This window comes from Neltuma alba, unplaced genomic scaffold (assembly GCF_004799145.2).
Source record: "Neltuma alba isolate B1F8T4 unplaced genomic scaffold, ASM479914v2 tig00007547_pilon, whole genome shotgun sequence".
In the NCBI taxonomy this organism is placed as follows: Eukaryota; Viridiplantae; Streptophyta; class Magnoliopsida; order Fabales; family Fabaceae; genus Neltuma; species Neltuma alba.
Genome location: NW_021634810.1, coordinates 1 through 24681, shown reverse-complemented (window position 1 = coordinate 24681; position 24681 = coordinate 1). Strand labels below are relative to the sequence as shown.

General features: G+C 35.5%; 3 protein-coding genes and 1 pseudogene across 3 annotated transcripts; 3 read left to right on the top strand and 1 right to left on the bottom strand.

Moving 5' to 3' along the window:
- The first annotated feature begins 387 nt into the window (after window positions 1-387).
- Window positions 388-2493, top strand: LOC114752788 (mannose-1-phosphate guanylyltransferase 1). Its single transcript, XM_028941492.1, has 6 exons — window positions 388-438; window positions 495-497; window positions 582-708; window positions 1113-1175; window positions 1253-1492; window positions 1579-2493. Exons 3-6 carry the CDS (start codon window positions 598-600, stop codon window positions 2248-2250), a joined length of 1086 nt encoding a protein of 361 aa, XP_028797325.1. The 5' UTR covers window positions 388-438; window positions 495-497; window positions 582-597; the 3' UTR covers window positions 2251-2493.
- A 3215-nt stretch (window positions 2494-5708) lies between these two features.
- LOC114752786 (uncharacterized protein At2g39795, mitochondrial-like) lies at window positions 5709-7561 on the top strand. The gene is made up of 3 exons (XM_028941490.1): window positions 5709-5969; window positions 6672-7015; window positions 7129-7561. The coding sequence occupies exons 1-3, from the start codon at window positions 5709-5711 to the stop codon at window positions 7286-7288; spliced, it is 765 nt and encodes a 254-aa protein (XP_028797323.1). The 3' UTR covers window positions 7289-7561.
- Window positions 7562-9021: 1460 nt separating this feature from the next.
- On the bottom strand, window positions 9022-19072 carry LOC114752787 (delta-1-pyrroline-5-carboxylate synthase-like). Its single transcript, XM_028941491.1, has 20 exons — window positions 18939-19072; window positions 18490-18561; window positions 18278-18381; window positions 18047-18149; window positions 17675-17836; window positions 16505-16782; window positions 15878-16028; window positions 15604-15768; window positions 15416-15493; window positions 14882-14971; window positions 13045-13131; window positions 12847-12933; window positions 12385-12481; window positions 12159-12262; window positions 11971-12046; window positions 10540-10690; window positions 10320-10388; window positions 10025-10091; window positions 9875-9945; window positions 9022-9365 (listed from the first exon to the last, which is right to left on the bottom strand). The coding sequence occupies exons 1-20, from the start codon at window positions 18996-18998 to the stop codon at window positions 9290-9292; spliced, it is 2148 nt and encodes a 715-aa protein (XP_028797324.1). The 5' UTR covers window positions 18999-19072; the 3' UTR covers window positions 9022-9289.
- A 4312-nt stretch (window positions 19073-23384) lies between these two features.
- Window positions 23385-24411, top strand: LOC114752790 (probable glycosyltransferase At5g11130; annotated as a pseudogene).
- Window positions 24412-24681: the final 270 nt, after the last annotated feature.

Below are 24681 nucleotides of genomic sequence, written 5' to 3'. Positions count from 1 at the left end.
GTTGCTAGCCTCATCTAATATGGTTAGAGTGATTGAATTCTGATGTCCTCAATTATATACTCTCTAGTCTGAGGGAATCATTATATCTAGGACCCTTTTAATTGATTCCAGTTTAGATATAATGTCATCTATTGGGTTACTTGCCCCAGAATCAAACCATTTTGTCATTCTCTTGAAAAACCTTTGCCAGTTTGTCGGTGGATCTTGTCTTCATTTACTTATCCAGCTAGCTTTTGCGTGCTATTTTTTCACTTTCCTTTGTAGCTTTATGATTCTTCGATGAAACGAAGTTGGATTTTTGGTTGCTTACCTGAAGTTGAGCATTAATTCTTGGGTGGTTACGTCTCAATTTGTTTTGGCAGATTGATTTTTCTTGCAGATGTAGGTTTTCAGCTTTAGCTGCATCTGTGTCCTACTCATCATAACACCTGTCAGCTCATGCTAACTTCCGTAGCAATGTTTCTTTCTTTTCCATCCACTAGTATTTAGAGGACAGAGTGGAATCAGTCTGCTAACGTACTGAATTGGTTCTGTGCTATTTTTTATTGATCTGCTATTAATTTTATAATTTACAGGAAAAGCAAGGGGAATATCACAATGAAGGCACTGATCCTGGTTGGAGGCTTTGGAACAAGATTGAGGCCATTGACACTCAGTGTGCCTAAGCCTCTTGTTGATTTTGCTAACAAACCCATGATCCTGCATCAGGTTGGTTTCTGAAGCCTCTTTTATAGAAGTTTTATTCCTGTCATGCTAAACTAGCAAGATTGAATTAGTTCTAACATTCTAATGTATCAAAACTATTGAATCTCTAAATCGGAATCAATTAATTTTGCTTTTTGATACTGGTTATCTTCCCTTGATAATCCGTTTTTGGTGGATAGAGGATGGGAATCCCCACCCTCCCTTTTCTTCCGTTGCCTTACAAAATGGGAAGAAATGTGCTTATTTGGTTGAGCATTGTGGAGAAGGTATTCTAATCTCACTCGATGTAGTAATGTTGGTCTCTCTGAAGTCCCATATGTTCGTGTATATACTCACAACTTTTGTTTATCTGTAAATGGGAGAGAAGATCTTAATACTCATTCTCATTTCGATTTTATATTTTTCAGATAGAGGCTCTTAAGTCTATTGGGGTTGATGAAGTGGTATTAGCCATCAATTACCAACCAGAGGTAAAGATCAAAATATCCTCGCTGCATTATTTAATCAATACTTAGAGTTATATGGCTGAATTTACTCCCTATGGCAGGTGATGTTGAACTTCCTGAAGGAATTCGAGACAAAGCTGGGCATTAAGATCACATGTTCGCAAGAAACTGAACCACTGGGTACAGCAGGTCCTCTGGCTCTTGCCAGAGATAAGCTGATAGATGGCTCTGGAGAGCCATTTTTTGTTCTCAACAGTGATGTTATCAGTGAGTACCCACTTAAGGAAATGGTTGAATTCCATAAATCCCATGGAGGAGAGGCATCCATAATGGTGACAAAGGTGACAACACTGAAATGCTTGCCGACTATGTAAGACTTTAATGACGGTTTAGAGCATTCAATATCATTTTCCATCTACTTGTGCAGGTCGATGAACCATCAAAGTATGGTGTGGTTGTTATGGAGGAGGCCACAGGGAAGGTTGAGAAATTTGTGGAAAAGCCTAAGTTGTTTGTTGGTAACAAAATCAATGCTGGAATTTACTTACTGAACCCGTCAGTTCTGGATCGCATTGAGCTAAGGCCCACATCTATCGAGAAAGAGGTGTTTCCAAATATTGCTGCTGAGAAAAAGCTATTTGCAATGGTCCTTCCTGGGTTTTGGATGGACATTGGACAGCCAAGGGACTATATTACTGGTCTGAGACTCTACCTGGATTCATTGAAGAAAAAGTCTTCCTCGAAGTTAGTCACTGGTCCTCACATTGTTGGGAATGTCATAGTGGACGAGACTGCCAAAATTGGCGAAGGATGTCTTATCGGACCTGATGTTGCTATTGGTCCTGGCTGCACAGTTGAGTCCGGTGTTCGTCTCTCCCGCTGCACTATAATGCGAGGAGCCCGAATTAAGAAACATGCTTGCATTTCCAGCAGTATCATTGGGTGGCATTCCACTGTAGGGCAATGGGCTCGCGTGGAGAACATGACTATTCTCGGAGAAGATGTCCATGTGTGTGATGAAATATACACCAATGGTGGTGTGGTTCTGCCCCACAAGGAGATCAAGTCCAGCATTTGGAAACCAGAGATAGTCATGTGAAATTATGTTTAAATAAGTAGCATGTGGTTAGGAGGTAGTCTGAAATGTGTTGGTTGGTTTATATCGTTTTTCTTTCTCCTTCCCTTACAGTGCACAAGTCAGTTTCGTCTAGAAAGAGTCATGCCATTGCTACGTTGGAATGTGTCTTTGTAAAGGTCCTAAATTTGCTCATTTGTCCAAAAGTTATGTAGTCTTTAATAAGTTCCTTTATAATTATGTCCCTTGAATAGTCAATTTTACCTCCTCGACATTTGTAGTGTAGGTTTAATTCATTTACTCTTACCGCACTGCAATAAGTACCTAATAAGGTCAAAAAAAAGTTTTATCATACTGCTATAAGACCAGTAATGCTATATGATAGTGAGTGTTGGACTTTAAAAGAACAACAGGAATATAAAGTGTCAGTTGCCAAGATGAGAATGCTAAGATAGATATGTACTCATATAAGAAAAGACACAATCCGTAATGAACATATACGAGAAAAAGTTGGAGTGGTTGCTATTGATGAGAAAATGATAGAAAACTGATTGAGATGGTTTGGTCACGTGCAAAGAAGGTTCTGGAACGTGTCGATGAGAATAGTTGATCAAACAGTTCGGAGTCCTCTAAAAAGTAGTAGAGGAAGGCCGAAGACAACACTTAATGAAGTCATTGAACAAGATCTTTCAATTAACAATAGATATGGCTCAATGGCATCGTGCGATCTATGTAACTGATTCTATCTAGTGAGATAAAGTTTTGTTGTTGTTGTTTGATTACGGTGTACTTATTGGTGGGTTCAGATTCTTCTTAAAGCAGTTCAAGGTGGTAACTGGTAAGTGTCATGTCATTACAGATTTTATAGCAGTGCCATTATAACGACGACGTGAGATCAAAATATAAATTACATCCAATGTTTTTTTTTTGGGACTATTCCCAATTTGAATCCTGTGTTTTTGGGGCAAATAAAAAGAAGTTTTTCCTCTTGTTTTTGCTTGGTTTAGATTATTGATGAGTCATAGTTGTCAAACTTGGGAGGAAATCTGGCATACGCATCAGTGTCATGTTCATCACGTGGTGGTGGTCCAAAATGTGGTTGTAACTTCTAAGATTGGTCATGCTCAATTATTTCCAACGTCACATTCGTTGATTAGCATGTGCTTAGTACAATATTTTAAAGCAAAAGCATCTAGTGGCATTTAAGTGCATCTAAATTTGTGCGATGGTTTGAAGATGTTGGTTTAATGAGAATTGTTTGATAATATAAGCTACATACATAATCCCCTCTTCTAAAAAAAAATACAAATAACAATGTAACAGGGTAATCATTTCTTATACTTTTATTGGATTAAGGTGCAAATTCACCTTGAAAGTTCGTGCTTTGGAGTGTTGGGTATCTAAAAGTATTTTTTGACTTAATGTCACCTTGGCCTGGTCGTTATCTAAATTAAGTTTGACTGTTAGTTGACCAACTATGCTGAGTTGGCATGCCCAAGTGTCGTTTACGTTATTTTCTTTTCTGGGTTAAGTGCACATTTACCCTGGCAATTTTAATTCAGAAGTGCTTGGGATCCGAAAATTTTCAAATTGTAGCAATGTTACCTCAATTGTTATCCATGTTAAATTTGATTATTAATTAACAAAATATGCTGAGCTGGTAGGTCCACATGTGGTGCATTTTATTTTTTTTTGAAGATGAGGATTTAGCACTAACTCTAAAAAAATAATTGCTTCTATGCTTTCTAAACCCGTGGCTATTCCCAAAATCAACTTTATCGTTTACATCTTTTAAGAATTCTTGTGAGCTTCTTTTCTATATATATTATTTACTATATTTTTATACTCTACTTTTGTTCTTATAAAAAGCACTAAACTAAGAAGGAATGAAGAAATAATAGACGTGTGGAAAGAGTTGTTTATGTATGGGAGAAATAAAATTAGGGTTATGAACTAGGAATGAAGTGGATAACCTAAAAAAAAAAAAAGTAGATCATACATGGACCTACCGACTCAGCATATTTGGTTAGTAAATGGTCAAATTTAACATGGATAACATCTGGGGCAATATTGTTATAATTTGAAACTTCTTGGTATCCAACACTCCAGAGTAAAAACTTTCAGGATAAATTTGCATCTTAACTCAGAAAAGAAAATGAGGTGGACGACATGTGAACTTGCCAGCTTAGCATAGTTAGTCAACTAACGATCAAACTTAACCTAGATAATGGCCAGGACAACATCACTACAATTTGAAAACTTTTAGAGCAACATTGAGCCAAAATATATTTTCGAATACCCATCACTCCTAAGCACAAATTTTTGAGACAAATTTGCACCTTATCCCATTTTTATTTTAAAGCTATATTTTTTCCTTAAATAGATAATAACTTGAAAGTTTTTAAAAGTTTCTCTACATGTAAAGCCTATTGAAATATGTTTAAAAATATTGAATGAATAAAAAATAGTTTCATCCAGCTAATAAGCCTGTGAAGAAAGACTGAAAAAAATACGTACATTGCAAAAAATTAGATAAAAAATTGAAATATTTATTATTCAAGAATAATGTGACCCCGATGAATTTTATATTTCATACTGAGTGATGATTTGGAGTATATTATATCGTTTCTACAGCTCTCATCCTTAAACTTGTTAAAAAATGCTTTTATAATTTTTTTTTCCCTGCCAACGAAGCTTTTATAAATTATTATTGCATTACAAAATCATCTCAGGGGATATATTTTTCAAAAAATAACCAAATCAAAGAAATTATTGCAAGTATATCTTTTTTTTCCATGTGATGTAATGTGTAGAATATATTAGTACTCTGTAAATTTTATACATACAGAATATTATTTAGATCATTTTTATCAATAAAATTTTCAATGGGAGGCTTTACCCAGTTATAATATATATATATATATATATATATATTCATATTAAAGGAATAAAAATAACTTTCTCAAAATCGAATAAATTGTGGGGAAAACTATAATAATAATATAATAACTTTTTTTTGCTAAAGTATATATTTGGTCCTTTAACTTTGTATAAGGTTTCAATTTGATCCCTTAACTTTAAAAGGTATATTTTTAATCTTTTAACCCTATTTTTTTTTTTTAAAAAAATGATGACATTAAGATTTTAAATGTTGATAAAATATTCTTAAACACTAACATATTAAGTTTAATTTTCAAAATATCTATGATTGTTACAAAAAATATCATTAAAGTTTAATGATTTTAAAGTTAAATGATCAAATATATTCTTTTTAAAATTAAAAGATCAAATTGAAATTTTATATAAAATTAAAAGGCCAAAATAGATACTTTAACCCTTTTTTTTTTCCCGGGAATAATGAGCATTGTGCTGCGGTTCAAAATACGGAATCACCCGTACAGTAACCTTGCAAAATCTTGAGAAGCTCTAAACCCTAGTAAAACCCTCAGTGTCTCTCAGGGTGTGTAGTCGCTGGACTGGAAATGGCGTTCTTTTCTGTTCTTCGCAAGTCAGCTTTTTCTCTTAGGCATTTTGCGGCTCATCTGCTTAAGCCCCACCGTAATTACCATGCTCTGCCCTCCACTGCCATCATCAATCATACCCCTCGCGCTCGCAATCCTTTGTACCTCCCTTGCTCTCATTTCTCTTCTGCGCCATTGAAGAAGTTCCCTTCTGATGAGACTTTGCTTCGTGCCATAGAATCTGAAATCCGTTACGCCGAGGATACTGACGACCACGACAGGGTATGCTTTTTTTTTTTTTTTTTTTTGTCTTAGCATTGTCTTGCTGATTGGCTTACTGTCGACTGTTAAGATGATCGAGGAATGAAGGATTTTAATACCCAACACGATTAGAATGATATGGTTGCAAATGGGCTGCTTAGATGAACAGATTTCGCTTGAGGATTTCTTTCTTTGTGGCGATTTTTATTTGCTCTCCCCCCCCCCCCCAGCTCTTGGCGGGTGACTGATTGAATAAGAACTTGGTAAATTTAGGCTTCCTCAGGCCTTTTCTTTTATTGCTCCCCATATGCGATGCAGAATCAAAGTTTACAAATTGGTGAAAGGTGGCTGCAATTAACCTATTTGTTCGACGATTGATCTGGGTTCCATTTTATGTTTCCTTTGCAAGAAATCAGACTGATCATTTTCCTTTTTGTTTTCCTCTGCAAAAAGGGTTGACTTCTCTATGATTTTCCCCTCTTAGTCCATAGATTATTTGGTTTGCCAGTGGGAGGTAAATTAAAAAATGCTGCTTCATCCAATACGCCTTAGGTTCATTCCAGCTCAATGGGTGTTAATTTCTGTTCTTGTGGAATTGTCAATTCTGTTGCTGCAAAAATCTTTGATATACTTTATTGAGAATCGATATTTATCCGTAATGCAATATTGTATTTGAGATGGATTGCGTTGTTACAACCCTCTTTTTTCCCCCTTGGGAGACAGGTTGAAGACAAACCAAATGATTTTCCCTTTGAAATTATTGATTGTCCGGGACAGCAGATTATAACACTCAGAAGAACATACCAAGGTGAAGATATAAAGGTTGAGGTTCACATGCCTGATCTAGTTACTGGGGAAAATGAGGATGATCGTGATGATGATGATAATGACAGTGAAAGGGCCAATCACTCGAACGTTCCTCTTGTAGTCAGTGTCTCTAAGAAGGATGGACCCCTTCTAGAGTTTGGTTGTTTTGCTTACCCTGACGAGATCACTATTGATAGCTTGACTGTGAAGAATCCAGAAAACGCTGAGGATAAAATTCCTTATGAGGGTCCAGACTTCCAGTAAGGCCTTGTTCTTCATATCTCAGTCCTTGAATTTCCTATTCAATGTCATGCTCTTTTCCTTCCAATTCTTACAAACATCTTTCACTTATTTATTTACTTTTTTCTTTCAGAGATATGGATGAGAACCTGCAAAAGGCCTTCCATAAGTATTTAGAAATTAGAGGAATCAAACCGAGAACAACTCAGTTCTTGCACGAGTACATGATCAACAAGGACAGCAGAGAATACTTGGTGTGGATGAAAAAGCTCAAAAAATTTATTGAAGCTTAAACTTTAAAATCTTCTTTGGTACCTCAGCCGTTATTCGATGGACGTGTGAACCACAATGCTGCATTTTTAATGAACTACATTTGGAGTGGAAGATATTAGGTTTCCTATTATTGTTGTTTATTCTAATTATGTCATTTTTATAATATTTTTGTTTTCTAGTTCTCACTCCCCTGGAGGGGTGCTTTAGTAATTCAAGTATTGACCATGCTTGTTGCCCCCCTTAAATTTGTTGGTACATAATATTTTTTGGGAATAAATTACTATTTTGATTTCCGACAGTTCTCAATTAGATGTTTGAAGGAAAAATATTTACACTGATAACTGAAACTCTGAGGGCCCGTTTGGTGGATTTCTTGGGAGCATGGCAATGCAAGCAATGCAATTTTAATTGCTTAGCATGTATTGATATCTTACGAAGAATAATGTAATAATACTTATCAGAAATATTTTAAAATTATGAAGTGAATTTGTTAGCCTTGTAGGCCCAAAAAAAAAAAAAACCTTTCCCATTCTTCTTCTTTCCCCAATCGTCCCTCTTTCCTCGCCCACATCAGATTTAGAAACCAATGGCCTTATGTTGACGTTCTAGGGAGAAGTAGATATGAAAAACCAGATTTCGGGGGAAAAAAAGGAAAAGAAAAAGAATAGATCTTGTGCAGTGACGAGCTGTTAGATTTGGTGAGTGGTGAGGGAGGGAGAAGAAGGAGGTGAAGGCAAACCATGGCAGGTAGAGCAAACAGAAGGAGAGTGGGAGAAGAATCTAGTGGCGTTTGGGAAGGAGGTCGTCGGTGGTGGCAGTTCAAAGAAAGGTTGAAAATGAGGCGGATGGCGGCGGGGGAGCTGAGCAGTAGGAAGGGTGGAAGGAGGAGGGCCGATGGTCCAGAGGGTATTATTGTCCACAAGACATGATTATCAGGATTTACAGGGCTTTCCCCATGAATCTTGATTACCATAGTTCCCGCAATCTAGATTACAATTGATTATCACAAGCCAACCAAACAGAAGGTTTGTTTGTAATGATGGTATAATTCTTCAGAAACAGCTTATGTGAGATGAATTTTATCTTAAATTATGTAAATAAGTGCTTTTAGGATGTAGAAACTTGATCCCAAGAAAGCACACATTGGTAATAGGAGTTTGAAAAACCATTATCACAAACCAACCAAACACATTGCTAATAATTAGGGCCCTCTGGTTCATTTCTTACGAACATTTTTGGGGCAGATGCCACACAAAAAAAAAAAAAAGTAGTGAAGCTATATTCTCCCTTTTCAAGAGCTAAAAATGGTTGCTGCATAGCAGGGTTTTCTCACACTTCCGTACGGTGCAGTGCCTTCGAAGCAGAGGAATGGGTCATCTTTAAAGATCTACTCTAGCCTGGGATATGGGTTCTTAAAAGGTTATTCTAGAGTCTGAATCTAAGGCGCATGTGGACATGTTAAGAGATAGGTTGCAGCCGAGGAATGGCATTTTGGTTTTGCTTCAGATACAAAGATTAATGAATTACAGCTGGGAACTACAATTGAGACATGTTGCCAGAGATAACAACTCCCTTGCAGATGCTTTAGCAAAACAAGGATTATCAAGGTCCTCTTTCTTTGATGGGTGTCCGCAATACTTGCGGGCTTTGTGTGATAAAGATGCTTTGGGATTAATTCCCCCTTAGTTTAGTTACTTTCTTCGGTTTAGCCTTCTTTTTTTTTTTTTTTTTTTTTAAAAAGGTTCTGCATGTATTATTAGCAAGCAAAGCAGAGATTATAATTATTTCCTAGATATATCATACATATACGATGGCTGTGTTGAAGAAGTTAGGAAGCAATAGTCAAATGCAACATGATGAGAAAAACTGAAGAGACAGAATAACAATATAACACAAATTTTCCTCTTAGTTGGATTGTATGATTTTCAGCCCAGCTCTCCAGAGACAGAAAATAAAGCTTAGACCAGGCCCCCTGCGTAGCCTTCTTGATGAAGAGGGTACTTTACCAGCAAAACGCAGGATTAAGTGGAAAGGTCTTTGTGGGTGTAAACAACTCCTTTATCACCATCAACCACTTGCCCGCTTCCTCTAAGTATCCTGCACATAAAGATGGCAGAACAAGGTGGAATACACAAGTGATACCACATGTGTCTTCGTGAAATTATAAAATGAATCTACCATAATATTACGCCTCAGTACGCATGAATCCAGGATGGGAAGTGATGCACGGATTAGAAATGTTACTTGAATAATCTCATGAAATATATTTCTCATAGATCATTCTGTATATGTTTGACTATTATCATTACTCATGCAGTGGCAGGCTAAATTGATCCTTGATACAGCTCATTCATATGTTATCTATGAACCCTAATAATGACAGACAAGTGGATAATGGTATTCTACGAACTTCATTCATATGTAATACATGCAAACCATTTGACTTGGCGGAAAAAGCATATGAACACCATTAATGATTAATGAACAGCAGTATCAGTTATAATTGTGATTCTTACTATTGAGGTCTACCGACTAAATAAGAGACCCATCAGTTTTGCCGATTGCTTGTAAAGAAAGAAAGAGTATCTGCTGCATATAGTACATACCATCTGGTTGTTAACAATCCTTCAACTCCGACGGGACCCCGAGCATGAATCCTGCTTGTACTTATTCCAACCTATTAAACAAGTAAGAGTATTAAGCTAATTTACAACTTTTAACATAATATATTAACCCTCAAAACGTGAATATCATACCTCAGCACCCAGCCCAAATCGTGCCCCATCACAAAACCTTGTGCTAGCATTGTGAAAAACAGCAGCACTGCCAGTATATAGCAAACGATGGCATATGTTACTAACTTTGCACAATGTACTGATGTCTTCCATTGCACATAATAGGGCAAAAGAAAGGTTTATTTACTAATGTACTGCCCCAAGACCACGTACTACAACAATAATGAAATGCTGCAAACCATTTAATTATGTGAACAATTTCTTCCCCTACACTTCGTTCTTAAGAAAACGAACACAGGAAAAAACATAGAAATACCTGTCCACTTGGCGTAGAAACACATCAGCAACTTTGCAATCTTCAGCAATTATACAATCAGTATGTGCACTGCCACAGAAAAGAGGGAAATGTTGCATATTTGCTTATAAATCAATTGCACCATCACAGATGTTATTCGAACTGAAATAGAATAGAGGGGAGAAAAATGAAAGGAAAAGGTTTCAACATGTTTCTTGTAAATAACACAACAGTAACATGCCTTCCATAAAGATTTATGTGATCAATAGCTGAATACACATCATCCACAATTTCAACAGTGCAAGCCAATGAACTGTATTCATGATGAAATGAATGTGCCTTCGGGATATTCAACAATGAGCTTGCCTTGGGTCCTCCATACAAAGTAACACCTGCATAAATTTTACATCACTTAACCTTTCTGCAACGCAAACCATTTAGATTTCCTTAATACAACATTCGTTTGACTCCCAGACAACAGTTATGTCAATTTCTCCACAAGCAATATGTTGTCAAACAGCTATAAGGATGAAAACTATAGTCAATTTTATCTATTCAATATAACCTCAGGTTCCAATCAATTTTTTCAAGTGCCTATATTGCTACTATTTTAAGACATGGTCTGGCCAGTTCAGGTAAAAATCATTAGAAGTATAGAAGACTGTAAAAAAAAAAAAAAATTAACATCACCAATATCCTTACCTTCACAAGCTCTAGTCCAACATGAAAGCTCATTTAAGAGACATTTGTGACTTAAATAGCTAAGAAACACACTGCAGATTGTTAAATAGAGTAGTCACCAAAATGTGCTTTTCCTTGGAACTTTTTTTTCCCCCGAATAGAAACTGATACCATCGTTCAAAAAGAGAGTTACTTTTCGTTAGGACTTCCACACAGTATTAGTTGTTCCCAAGATGACTTTGATCTAGAATTCTTAGCACCCTAGTACAACTTTATGCAGGTCTCGGATGAACCTAGGATATGGAACTTGAACATAATATCCAAGCTTCATCAATTTTTATTTTATACCATGACTTTGTTGAACGGAAGAAGACAATAGTTACTCTGGGGGGAAAAATCTTGTAGTTCAGTCATATATGCTACAAGTCTAGTTCAGAAATTCTTCCTCTAGTAGATTACAGGCTTGAAGTACAAAACTAGTGTCATGTTGATTGCCCACGACCCCAGCAAGCTCCAAAAACAAAGAAAACTACACCAAATTGAAATCTCTGATAACAAAAATCCCCAACCTTTTTAATCCAAAAATTAAGAATTCAATTTTATAATGATTTAACAGAAATAAATCAGAATAATTGCTCAAATTTGCTTAGAGTATTAATGATTAAACATATATTACAGCAAGAATGCTACTCTTGTGCTGGAAAATGACCAGAAGCATGATGTTACAAGATACATTACTGCTACTAGAGTTGCTCAGTTTCCTTATTAAAACTATTTAGTTTGTTACAAAAACTCAGTTTGTAATATAACTCGTAAATTCTGGGTGAAATCACATGGACAAGGAAAAATCTTTATCCAACTAAAATAAATCTATTCTGGCAAAAATAAATCTAAACATAACCAATAGATGTAATTACAAATTAAAGCATACAAAGAAAGGAGCTGTTAACAGAATGTACAATTTAAGGTACTTTTTGCCCAAAATACATACCTTCAGTCCGCAGGTCAACAATAATATCATTTAGCCAACCTTTCTCTGCTAAGTCCTTGTGAACAAGAAGTGTTTCCTAAGATTTGAATTTTGAATAACGGAATTAGCTATCCATGACTGCGACCACTGAGCAAAGAAAAATTGTCGGTATTACTAAGCTTGCGCTGTCATCCAGTAGTATGGATTACCATGGCATTGCAACCAGCTGGGTAATCTATTTTTGCATCCAATACAATCCGCCCAGCCATCTCCATCTTAGCAGACTTATCAACATAGATGTGGCAAATTCCATCTGAATTAACAAAAATGCAGCCTTACTGTGGCAGACAACCAAATTCCTGAAGAAAAGGATCTAACATAGTATATCAAGCACTACTTGAATGTAACATTTAATCATAAGCATAATGGTCTTACCAGCATGACCCAGAACAGGAATTTTGGTGGAACTTTTAATGCTAGAGACAAGTTTGTTGCTGCCTCGTGGAATAACCAGATCAATTGCATCATCAAGCTGGAAGATAAAATTCAGATTTTAACTTTGGCCTAAGGTTCCAATCTTTGAAGTGAACCACTCCTCTGGTTCTATTTATAGGCAGAGAGAAAATGTATTTTTTGGTCCTATTTATAGAGCACTAAGAGAAATTTTTTACATGGATGTACAATTTTATCTCTCATTTGTTATTGTGTTGACTTTGTTTATATGAGGTATAATGTATATTAAATAGGGATAAAGTCGGAAAGTTATTAAATTTTAAATGAGAGTTAATGAAGTTTAATGTTTTTCCTGGTCTGTGTAAAATATACTGGAAGTGTCTTATAAATAAGACCAGAAGAGTACTTTATAAATTTGGCTTTAAGCTGGCCAGGTCCACTCACCTTAAGCAGCTCAGGGATCTCCGCTCTTGAGGTCACAAGTCCAATAAGTTTTCCACCAACAGTTTCGGGGATGGCTTCAGTAATTACCTGCAATTTCATAGGAATTGTTATGCCCAAAAAAATGTTATTAAGGAGGCTACCAAACCTAACATCTGAACAGAAAATAGTTTAGAATTGTTATTTCATTTGGAACCAAACTTTGTGTAAAATTGCATTTGATCGCTTAGCCTCCTTGCCTCCTTTTAAGAGAAGTCCATTCCCACTCCGAATTGCCAAGGAAGCTATCTGTGCAGATCATATGAAGCCACCGATTAAGAATGACTATTAAACAACCAATTTCAGATATTCAGTCAAAAATTGTTGAAAACTATGCTAATGAGAATAAAATCAGAAGCTCAATTCATAGTTTATATTGAAGTTTCTTGAACATATAATCTAGACTGCCAACTTAGAAAGGTGTAACAATAAAAACAATCACATGGAAGCAAATATGAGAATAGTTAAAAATAAATAAACAAAACAGAGCTTTAAATGATGAATGTATAAGATGGCAGGATGCACAAACATGAGAACAGTGAGCAATCCACTTTCAGAGATTTTCCGTGCATAACCATTAAAACCAATACATTTCTGGTCAAAGTAGTTAATAAAATTTGATATATAGCAAGCTGTATGTAACATCAACACTGGCGGGTGGTATGATATATTAATAAAAATGTTACGGAGAAGAAGATTAAAGGCCTGTTTGGCCAACCTTCAAAACTATGGTTTTGGAACCCAAACCATTGGGTTCCAAACTTGCCAAACAGGAGAAGAAATTGACAAATCATGGTTTTGGGCTCAAAACCATAGTTTCAGGAGAAGTGAATTCATTCTGCTTTTGGTTTAAATTGGAGAGTATGATTGTGCCTGTCAGAGTAGATCCAAACAGTAATATGACTTTAACACCCCTTAATTATTTTTTTATAAACATATTTAATCTTATATTTTATTAATATATATATACATATTAATTATTTATTAATTACATTATCTTATATATTATTAATTATGTTGGTAAAAAATATATTATTAACAATTTTATTTTTTCAAATTAAAATATATTATAAAATCTATTTTTTATGTAATTATCATATTAATTTATGTATTTTTTAGTAATTTACACATATAAAAAGTACTTCTGATAACAACTATCCAAATACTATCACTTTATCAGAATTATTTTTTCACAAAATCTATTCTCCCCAGAATCTATTCTTCGAAGCTATTGTCCAAACCATGGTTTGTTTTCATCCAAACACCCCCTAAATTATAAATTTATTGTGGTCAGCTGAGATGTTGATTTAAAAACGTGGAAAGGTGATATCTTTAATATGCATCCCAAAATATAACTAGTCAAAAGATGCAATACAACAGAGCAATACGGGAACTCTAAGGAATGCAATGTTCTACTATTTCATTGATACTATACATTATGGACAGATAGTTCGCGTTGGAAAAATAAAAATTCAAAGATGTTAGCCATCAGAAACACAGAAAAAAGAAGATACAAGTCCACTGCTGTAGCTCATTAATTTGCATCCATATTCCTGGGGAAGACAGGCAAGGTGTCTTAATCTTAGACTTCCACTGGTAGGAAACATATCAATCTCATTTAACATACTTCTGATCATTATATCACCAGGCTAATTTGAGTGCACATATTCATTTGTCAACCTTTATATAGATCTTCCTTCATACTTTCTGGTTGACAAGGACAGCAATAATTAAGAGATGATATCAATAGTTCCAATCTCTAGATCTTGAATGATACCCCAATATCAAGATAAAGTGAGAAGGCGATGAAGAAAATGTTTTAGTAATTGTCTGAATTATTGGCCGGACACTCTTAATGTTCTAAACTACTTAAATTACACAGAGTGCAAGCTGAAATATAAGATGACAAGATGGCTTTTCTCTTTTGGTGACAATTAAGCAGATGTAAACACAGGAGAGAATAAGAGAGAAAGAAAAGCATGAAAAATGTATAACATACCTGCACTAGGGCATCAGGGCGGGACTCAAAAACAATCAAGAGAACACCTAAAGGAGATGATGTTTTCTCTAGAACTAGCCCATCTGCAACCTGGATATAGGGGTGCCCATCAGAAACACCAGAAATCAGTAATTATCATAATAAATTTGCCAAAAGGATTCCTCCCTTTTCTGGCAATCGCTACCATGTCATTTTAGGTGATGATGATAGCAGGTTTGGCAAATTACCTAACGAAAATAAGTCTGAGGTAATTTCCCACATGGTCCCAGAAAATTTAGTTCCAAACACTATAACTGACAACGTACCAAGCAGCAGTTATGCATGCAAATTTTGGACAATTTAATTACATGAAATCATAAATAACATTTTGATAAAAAAAAAAAAATCATGAATAACCTAAGTCATGAGACACGTACGTCTGATTTAGTGGCAAGACAAAAGATTTATTGATGCACAACCAGATTCTATTGTTATTACCATAAGATGAAGAAAAGTTTATGATCCAACTTGGAGGCAACAATCAAATTTCCTTACCTCAGTTCGTTTTAATACTTGACCAATTGGATCTTCCATGTTTGCAAGGGTTCTCATGTTCTTTGCAAGGCTTGCAATCTGTCAGTTAATAAAATATACCACTAAAATTTCTGTGGTGAGCTCAAATTTACACTATCCATACATTACATTAAAATTTGAGCAATTCTTAAAGTGGGAGATAGTCTTGCCTTCCCAGGCTTTAGAAGCAACCTAGCAACCAATGATTTATCAAGATTTGCTTGTTGCGCATCAGCAACATCAGCCTCATTTTCAATCCTTATCTCGTTTTCATTTGCTTCCAGTGCATCAGCTATATCTAGTAAAATCTGCTTCCTCTCTTCTTCAGATAAAGCCTATAGAATTAGGAGATTAGCTTCTTGAACAAGGATCTTTTCGCTAGGTGCTCAGAAATATTTCTGACCCACCACGCATTTTGGAAGAGTGGAGATAGAAAAAGAAAACCTGAAGCCGTCTAGAGCAGTCCCTAGCTGCAACTGCCATTTCACGTGCTGATACCTCTTTTACTGGGACCCACTTATGAGCATCTCTATGGAAGAGGGTTCCAATACATTGTCCTTGAAGTACTTTAAGGATATTTTCAGGTGCATAACCACTGGGGAAAAGACGTGAACGTGAAATCCTCTTTACAAAGATGAGAAACAGATAGAGTAGGTAGAGCACACAGGGTTTCGGAGCCCTATTGGTATCAGAAAGACAGTTTTATTTTATTTTGAAATATACAAACACACCCACGCACATACATATACATACACGTACTTACTGAAAAGGAAGTGAACATCCACTAACTCAATGTGTGGGTAGGCAAGAAGATATACAAAGAGAAAGAAATATATGCTATAGCATAACAAAACAGAAAACTCTTTAGGATATCCACAAGTCATGGCCTCTCCTAAACTTATCCCTCAGTGAACGTGGGACTGAGGGAAGGGGGGGAAAACTCCTTTCACCAAGAAAATGAAGAGTGCAAAAAATTCCCTCAAAAATTATAATTTTGAAGAAGGCATAACAAAGGCTCTATTGACTTCTAATATTCCTCAGTGAACCACGTAAAATCATGTAAAAGTGTACCTGGTAATAATAACAGGAATGCCAGCTTCAGCCGCATTTACAGCAGCCTTTACCTTGGCAGTCATTCCGCCTCTTCCCACCCTAGACTTTTCTCCAAAAGTGATTTCATTCTGATGCTTTTCCTTAACGTATGTATGAATAAGCCTTGAGTGTGGGTCACTTGGAGGGCCACTATAAAGACCCTCCACATCACTCAACAGAACAAGAAGATCAGCTTTTAATTCCAAGGCCAATAAAGCCGATAAACTGTCATTGTCCCAAAAGATACCAGAAGAATCCTGAAGAATGTAAGGGTTTTTTTTTTTTTGGCCAACAGAATGCAAGGGTTAGAAATACTTGTATAAACTATATGATTAATAACGGAAAGCATTAACTAATCATTCCACCAGGCAAATTGCAAATACTACTTCCATAACTGAAAAGACATGTATTCCACAGTCAAATAAGATTCAAATGAAGGATGCAGACCTTCACACAACTTTCAAGCAATAAACCCAAGAAGAGACATAAGGAAAATGAGGGGGAAGAAAAAGGCTATCCTACAAGTTTATTAGGTTTTACTGTATTGGCAAAATCCTGACATACTAGAATATTGAACAAAGGCCTCGAAAAACCCTCAATAGAATTGTAGTTTAACCACGGTAAGTTGATCGTATAATGGGAGAATAAGGCACTAACTGAAGAAGAAACAAAAGGTCAAATTCTCTTATGTATTTAGGCAGGCTTGTTCACATGATTTTGACTAAAGTTTGACCATGCCTACAATAATCTAGATAAGACATTAAATACAGAATCAAACTTAAGCTTAAACATATAATTAAGCAAATTTATAAAAGGAAAAGTAAAAAAAAAAAATTCTGCTGTTGATTTCTTATTAGCTGAAGCTAAAGCGGATCATCAGATAAGCTAGCTCCAGGCCTTAACCAATCAAAATTTTTTGGTGCAATATCCTATCAAAACTTTAACCATATAAAATCCTATGCAATGAAAAGCTCAAAGAATACCACCTAATTGACTCTAGCCTTGAACATATCACCTGCAATGAATGCCATTAAATTCAGTGGCAGTAATTGTATACAAACTGCAGGGAAAACCTAAAAAGCTTAATGATATTAAGCTCAAGAACTTTGTTTATCTGTTGTAGCAAATGAAACAAGTAGCGCAACAAACCTCGTACGGAGCCTTCCTAGTACTGACTGCATCGTTTTCATTGAATATGGGTATGACTTTTAGTGCTAACAATGATTTTACAGTTTCAGTAAGTTGCTTTCTGAAATCTCTATCTCTGAAATCATTGTCTGTCACAAGGAGCTGAGCTGATGTCACGTCAAGCTGCAGGGTAGGAAGAGAAAAGAGTATCATCAAATATCTACTGTACTGAAATCAGGTTATAAACGTTAGTGAACTAGCCATGTGAAAAACATGAAATAGAGAAAGGGGGCAAAAAACAAAAGAAGCCTGCAGAGGAAAACATTTTACAATAAGTACAAGCATAGACGCCAGAGGAATTGGAGACAAATGACATCAAGTAGTGCCAATTACCTGAGTGAACAGAGCATCATATATGGCCATTAGACTGTTTTGTCCAACTGCTGCGCAGGCTTTGCCATCAAGTTCAACTTGTGGCTTTTGTAAATCAGCAAAGCTACAACAGTATATGAAATAAAGAAGAAAATTAATATTTTAACTTGATTATAAATGCAAGAAATAATTATCTACCCAAATTTCTAAAATTTAATAGATTTGAAGGTGTACTTAGGAATGATGTCTAACCTGCTGTTAACTAATTTCCTGTATCTAAGCCTTTGGCGACCAAGGCCAACGGCACCAGACGACACCAAAATAACCTCATATCCCAGAGAATTAAGCTCCTTGATCTACATTAGTTTCAAAAGTCAGTGTACAGTTAAAAATGCCAAATTTAAAGGCCCTTGACAATTTGACAAACCATGACAAGTCAGACGTTGAACACCATTTTGAGATACCTGCTCGCAGAGCGTCCCCAATTTTCCAACTGCTAATCTTCCATCTTTACGGGTCACAACAGCAGTCCCAACCTAGAACAATCAACAGAGCAACATTAGCATTGGCATCAAACAACCACCCCAGTCATTAATATACGACACCATCCATCGTATCAACTTCAAAAAATTACTTAATTACTTCGGACAATTACCCCTCAAAAGCATTAACAAAGCCGGGAAAAAAGTTCACCCGTATGCAACTCTGAATTACCAATTACTGTAACTTAATTGGTTTTGAAAACTTGTACAAAACCATCACATGGAACCAACGGATTCAAGGGAACTGCTTCCCACTTGCACAGTAAACTAGCAAAGAAGCATTCAATTAGAAAAGACGCGCCATTTCTCATGCAATATAGCGAGGGGAAAAACAGATTTTGGAGGAGAGTGGTGGAAGAAATGCAACCCACCTTGATGATAATGCGCTTAACGTCCTTGACGAAAACTCGAGAAGGATCTGCGGCGTCCATGTCCAACGCAGCGCAGTTCGGTGTCGGAAGTCCGGGGTGGGCTGGCGCCGACCAACGTCAGATATGAAAGAGCACGAAGCGAGTGAAAGAGAGGCTGACGTTCAGGCAGAAGCGGCAAAAGCAGCCAAACTAGCGACAGCAATGCGAAGCCAGCCGCCCCTTGGAGGGCATTCGAGGAATTTATCCAAATTTTGTTTCCAACAATACACAGACACAATCCATTGATTCAGTCACCAGTCACGGGTTGTCCTCAATCTCACCTCCCACTTGTTCTAAATCCACGTGCGTATACGTAAGTGCTTTGTTTTGACATTGTTTTTGATCGATCAAAAATGGAACTTCAGAGTTCAAATAGAGTTCGAATACATTTTTGACCATATGAACACAATTGTCCTTGCCCCACTTCATTATTGTTCATGCCCAGCAGCCTAGCGATCATGCCAGCCAACCTAAGAAAGTCTGGCAATCTTTAATTTGATAGATATGGACTTGACTTTCTTCTGCATTAAAAAATAAAATTATCTTTTGGGTTAACCCTGGCCTGCAAATACAATTAGTGAGCATTTGGGAACTTTCTTCCAGCGATCCTAGGTGATGTCATCCAAATTTATCAATCCATCTTGTATTTTAAATTTATTATTCTTTAAGGCTTTAGGAAAGTCAACAAACATCTATGATAAATAATCAACTTAATTAATTTTTTTAATCTCTTCAAATTAGTTATTTAATTCTTATAATAATAGTAATTTTTTCTTGTTTTTTTTCCGTTTTGACTATGCCGTGTATTCTGAATATATTAGAGGACATAAAAGTACTTTTTTAACACACAAAAAAAGGATCCAAATAAGCACCTAACTTGGGGAGCGCAAGGCAAGAAAGTTAAAAACCGGATCCCCATTTGGTGCTGGACGGTTCAGATTAGATCTGAGGTTTCAAATTTAATATTATTAAATATTATTTTAAAATAAAAAAATTATATTTTTAAAAAATAATAGTTAAGAGATTATTTTTATTTTTTATCCTATACTTATTAAAATAATTATTTTTAAAAAATAAAAATAAAATAAATATGGACCGTTCAAATCTGATAAACATTGGGTGCTCATCCATTTGTAAATCTGTTTTTTAACTTATGATTCCTACATATAATCCAGTTCCACACACTTGTTCAAATTATTAGGCACCTCGCAATCCATTTATTTAGGTATAAAAGAAGAAAAATCTACAAAATTATTTATTTAATTATACAAAGTTATTTTGCGATATGCACAAATATTTTTTTAAAAACTTTAGAATTTAATAAGGAATACCCTGAACTTTTTTTTTTTTTTTACCATCAAGGAATACTCTGAACTTTCAGGTTTATTGGCACTATCAATTATATACCTTTTTAAACTTATTTTTGTGTGCATATAACAAAATTTAGGCTATATGTAATAACTTTCCTGAACTTTAAATTATTTGCAAATAAATACTGTGCAAACTTATGAGGAGTTATTTGCATAAATAATATACCTTAGGGGGCTCAGGGTGAAATTTGAAAATTAAAAAAATCATTTATATATGACTTAAAGTTAATTTAGTATGAAGTTTGGTGCGTGTTGGGTTAAATATAGAAATAGCTGCATTTCTGCTAATAGAATATTCGGATACATAGTCTTGTATACTTAAATTTCTTGCCTTCAATTAAATTTAGTACAAAGTGATTCTAATTTTTTAAAAAATGTATTATTTTTTTAAAAAAAGGTTATAAAATACTCATGGATTAAAAACTACAGATATTTTAGAAGCAAGCGCCACAGTATTACAAGACTAAGTAATCTAATATTTTATTTTAAATTTGATTGGATGCTGCATTTTTTTTTTTAATTTTTAAATTCCTAAAGTAATGCATGCTACTTCCATTTTTTTCGCCCTTTTTGTCACATCATTTGAATTTTGAAAATATATTAAATATTGACGACTGACCACGGATTGTTCTACAAGTTCCTGTGGGCCGTATGTCTATCATTTCCCTCAGTCGGAGCCTTTGGAATTGGACCAATGGCCCTAAAGTTACGTTTGGTCATAAACTGAAAATCACGTCATGAAATTATAATACTACCTCCTGTTCTAATTATAAGAATTAGTTAACTAATTTGAGAAGATTAAAAAATAAATTAAGTTGGTTATTTGTAATAAATTGTTGTCTTTTTTTCTAAAATATCCTTGCTAAGCAAGTGTATTAACTAAAAATACTATTATTAGAAGGACTACCTTAAAAAAAATACATAAACATGACAGACAAAGTGGATTGGGATTTTATATTTAAGGACCAAAATAAAAGTCAAACAAAGTCTTATATTAAGGACCAGGTAGTATTATTATATATTTTTTAGTATTTTTGGTCACTAGATCGTAAATATTCCATTATTAGTTTATTGAAAAATCATAACATTGTTTATATTTTTATTTTTTTAAATTGTATTCCCTTAATTAGTTGTAATCAAGATGCCAGTATTTTTCTCATATTCAGATACACAGTAGTTTTTTTTTATAAAATATCCAAATGTCATTATCTTATTAAGGGCAAAATGTTTCAAATAAAATACCTCGTTCATTCAAAAAAAAAAAAAAAGGCCTAGTGGTCGCAGTGGATGGTACCATGAGGCATCAATGAGGGGTTAGGTTCACATATAACAAGGATATATCCTAAATCGAAACCCAAAATCAATAATAGTGTCTTTTCGTAATCCAAATGAGCCAGATCATGAAAAGTCTTAATACGGTTTATATTGATGCTGGTTATTATAGTAATAGATTGCTACTTTTCTGATACTAAATATAAAACTTAATTTATAGTGTAATTTGCAGTACTACAAATTAAATCTTTTAGTTGCAGTACTACAAATTAGATTTTTCATTTACAACCAGAGGTAGTATTAACTAGTACTACCTCTGATCCTTAATATAAGATCCTATTTGATTTTTATTTTGATCCTAAATATAAGACCCCAATCCACTTTGTCTCTCATGTTTTATATATTTTTTCCAAAATAACCCTTATAATATATTTAGTTTTAGTCAATACACTTGATTAGTAATGATATTTTAGGAAAGACAACACCTATTTGGGACAAATAGCTAACTCAACTTACTTCTTTAATCTCCTCAAATTAGTCAACTGACTCTTATAATTAGGACCGGAGGTAGTAGCTTGTCTAGCTAAAGTAAAAGTCAACTTCTTAGGGCCTAAGGAAAATGATTGCTAATAATTATATATATATATATAAATATGAACTTCTGTGTTTTTTTTTTTATTTTGAGCTGATATGAACTTCTTTATCTACAAAGACTGATGTACAAGAATGCATCGATACATAGACTAGGTCAATAGCCAGGACGACGTCTTTTGCAAGACAAAGATTCCTACTTGAAGAACACGCGATGTGTTGTCTTCTATTCACAGTAATAATTTAAGAATGAAACCTTTGTTTTCTAAACCTTATTAGCAAATCCAAAACTACTCATTTAATTAACCCCGCATTAGATGTTAACTTGTTGTATTTGGCTGAATTAATCTAATATTAAAAAGCCTCATCATAACACGAAACCAAATAAATAATCCCATCAAATATTGCTCGATTTAGATTGAACTGAATTGTCAGGCTCCGAGGGGAAAATGTTTAAAAAAGACACTCAATGCACTTCAAGTCAGAATGAATAGCTCACACACACAAACGCAACAAATAGCATCAATTTAATTAAATATTACTTCTGATACTTAATTTAAGACTGAATAACTAATTTAGAGAGATTATTTAATCATTGCAAATATATTATATTTTTATCTCCTTTTCGTTTTTGCCTTCAAGTTATGTCACGATTGAGAATATATATATTTTTATAACATAAACCCCTATAATAATTTTGATAAAAAGCCTCCATGCATCACGCCATCTCATTATATAATCTTTTTTTTTTCCTCCCCGCTTTTTGGCCAAACTTGGCAACATAGAATTTTGAAATTATCGTCTCATAGCTGACGACCGTGGCTTCAAACTTGTGAATAGTCAAAAACAAAACCATACGCATGGATTAGAACGATTATACTATCTACGTCATTGTTTCATGGAACATTTATATCCCTAAAAATATCAAGTCGATGGCTTTACGTTTCATCTTCAACCATTCAGAATAACTTCTTCTTTCTTCGTTCTCTCACGTTTCACAGCAACTTCGTCTGATCTTACTATTCTTCCATCTTCTTCACTATCTCCGATATGGCCTCCTTCTCTGTACTCTTCTGCTTATTCTCTCTCTTTTCCTCATCGCACAATCCGAACCAGTGGTCCTTCTCAATACTTCGCCTTACTTATCACCCACCACCATCCTCAACTATCAGAAATGGTTCAGAAATTTAAGGTTTTCATCTACAAACCGAACAAAGCCTTCAATTATACGACCCAAGCTGAATCGATGTTCTACGCCACGCTTCAAAGGAGCAACTTCGTCACCCAGAACGCCGAAGAAGCACACTTTTTCTTCGTCCCTTTCTCTCCCGATACCTCCTTGCGGTCCCTCGCTGGTTTCATCGGAAGCCTACGGAAGGGCTTCCCTTACTGGAACCGCGCCCTCGGCGCCGACCACTTTTTCTTGTCCTGCGACGGGGTTGGCCATGACTCAAACCGGAACGTCGTGGAGCTGAAGAAGAACTCGGTTCAAATCTCTTGCTTTCCCGGAAGAAAGGACGGCGGGCACTTCATCCCTCACAAGGACGTGACGCTTCCTCCTATCATTTATAATTCTCACCACGCGCCGGCGAACAGAACGGTGAGGTTTCTGGGTTACGTGAGGCACAAAGCCATAACGTCGCCGAGTTTGATCGCCGAGTTGGTCAGCGATGAGGACTTCCATGTCGAAGGGGACCCGTCGGATGAAACTACTTTTACGAAGAGATTGAGTAGCAGTAAGTTTTGTCTGTTCGAACACGGAAACGACGTGTCATGGATCGGTGAGGCCTTGCGTTTCGGGTGTGTGCCAGTGGTGATGCTGATCGACCAATAAACGACAAACGACCTGCCGTTTGTTGACCTGCTGAGGTGGCAGGAGATGGCGGTTTTCCTGAGAAGTTGGGGAAGAAGAGGGGAGCTGAAGCAAGTGCTGAATAACACGTGGAGAGATCGGGGTGAGCGAATGAAGGGATTGGGTGTGGCAGCGAGCAAGCATTTCGTGTGGAATGAGAAACCAGAGCCGTTGGATTCGTTTCACAGCGTGATGTATCAATTATGGCTTAGGAGGCATGCGATCAGATATACCAGAGCCGAATAGCACGCGACTTCTTTTTTGGGATTTATTTCTTTTTAGCCAATTATAGGATTATGATTCTATATGTGAAGATGCATGGATGAATGGTAGGGAAACATTATTTAAACCAAGATGCTTCTTCTTCAATTCTTGAACTCTACAAACGTGATGGGGAATAAAGAGCTGGAAAATAATAATGTGGGGATATAATAATCTTCAATGATCTGTAAGGATTGTTTCATCCCATTTCCGAGCAATCATCAACCTCCTCGACAAATAAATAATAGATGGGTGCATGTCATTTAAGGAAGTGGGACTATTTTATTACTCCACAATCTATTCGCCCCTTCTTCTAAGTATATTTTTTAGGAAAATTTTTTTAGTCTCATTGAAAATG